Here is a 1,706-nt window from a genome sequence, read left to right on the forward strand (position 1 = left end):
TATAAAGTGGTGGTCATCTATAGAAAAGTTATCATATATAGTTGTAGTCATCTATAGAATAGTTATCTTATATAGTGGTCATCTATAAAATAGTTATCATATATAGTGGTGGTCATCTAGAGAATAGTTATCATATATAGTGGTGGTCATATATAGAATAGTTATCATATATAGTGGTGGTCATCTATAAAATAGTTAACATATATAGTGGTGGTCATCTATAGAATAGTTATAATATATAGTGGTGGTCATCTATAGAATAGCTATATATAGCGGTGGTCATCTATAGAATAGTTACATATAGCGGTAGTAATCTATAGAATAGTTATCATATATAGTGGGGGTCATCTATAGAATAGTTATCATATATAGTGTTGGTCATCTATAGAATAGTTATCATATATAGCGGTGGTCATCTATAGAATAGTTACATATAGCGGTAGTAATCTATAGAATAGTTATCATATATAGTGGAGGTCATCTATAGAATAGTTATCATATATAGCGGTAGTCATCTATAGAATAGTTATCATATATAGCGGTAGTCATCTATAGAATAGTTATCATATATAGCGGTAGTCATCTATAGAATAGTTATCATATATAGTGGGGGTCATCTAGAGAATAGTTATCATATATAGTGGTGGTCATCTATAAAATAGTTATCATATATAGTTGTGGTCATCTATAGAATAGTTATCATATAAAGTGGTGGTCATCTATAGAATAGTTATCATATATAGTTGTAGTCATCTATAGAATAGTTATCTTATATAGTGGTGGTCATCTATAGAATAGTTATATATAGCGGTGGTCATCTATAGAATAGTTATATATAGCAGTGGTCATCAATAGAATAATTATCTTATATAGTGGTGGTCATCTATAGAATAGTTATCATATATAGTGGTGGTCATATATAGAATAGTCATATATAGTGGTGGTCATCTATAAAATAGTTATCATATATAGTGGTGGTCATCTATAGAATAGTTATATATAGTGGTGGTCATCTATAGGATAGTTATATATAGCGGAAGTCATCTATAAGAATAGTTATCTTAGCAGTGGTCATCTCTAGAATTGCTGACCGTGGGGTTGTCATCCCTAGTACAGATCATCCGTGTTGTGGTTATCCATCAATATGGTGGTTAATATTCCAGCTGTTGAAATCCCTAGAGGTGATGCTACAGTGGTCATTCCTTGGGGTCATTATCCTAATCATAGTCATCCCTAGATAACATGTCAGCCCTAGCTTGGTCATCCCTAGAGAACATGCCAGCCCTAGCTTGGTCTTCCCTAGAGAACATTCCAGCCCTAGCTTGGTCATCCCTAGAGAACATGCCAGCCCTAGCTTGGTCATCCCTAGAGAACATGCCAGCCCTAATTTGGTCATCCCTAGTGAATATGCCAGCCCTAGCTTGGTCATCCTTAGAGAACATGCCAGCCCTAGCTTGGTCATCCCTAGAGAACATGCAAGCCCTAGCTTGGTCATCCCTAGAGAATATGCCAGCCCTAGCTTGGTCATCCCTAGTAAACATGCCAGCCCTAGTTTGGTCATCCCTAGAGAACATGCCAGCCCTAGTTTGGTCATCCCTAGAGAACATGCCAGCCCTAGTTTGGTCATCCCTAGAGAACATGCCAGCCCTAGTTTGGTCATCCCTAGAGAACATGCCAGCCCTAGTTTGGTCATCCCTAGAGAACAT

At 36.5% G+C, this 1,706-nt stretch overlaps 1 protein-coding gene across 1 annotated transcript in view; it reads left to right on the forward strand.

Moving 5' to 3' along the window:
* The first annotated feature begins 986 nt into the window (after positions 1 to 986).
* Positions 987 to 1,706, forward strand: part of LOC110442113 — a 1,400-nt gene continuing 680 nt past the window's right edge. The window contains exon 1 of the mRNA XM_021485562.1: positions 987 to 1,704. Coding sequence (XP_021341237.1) covers positions 1,243 to 1,704 — 462 coding nt within the window. The 5' untranslated portion in view covers positions 987 to 1,242. The remainder of the gene's footprint in view (positions 1,705 to 1,706) is intronic.

This window comes from Mizuhopecten yessoensis, unplaced genomic scaffold (assembly GCF_002113885.1).
Source record: "Mizuhopecten yessoensis strain PY_sf001 unplaced genomic scaffold, ASM211388v2 scaffold716211, whole genome shotgun sequence".
In the NCBI taxonomy this organism is placed as follows: Eukaryota; Metazoa; Mollusca; class Bivalvia; order Pectinida; family Pectinidae; genus Mizuhopecten; species Mizuhopecten yessoensis.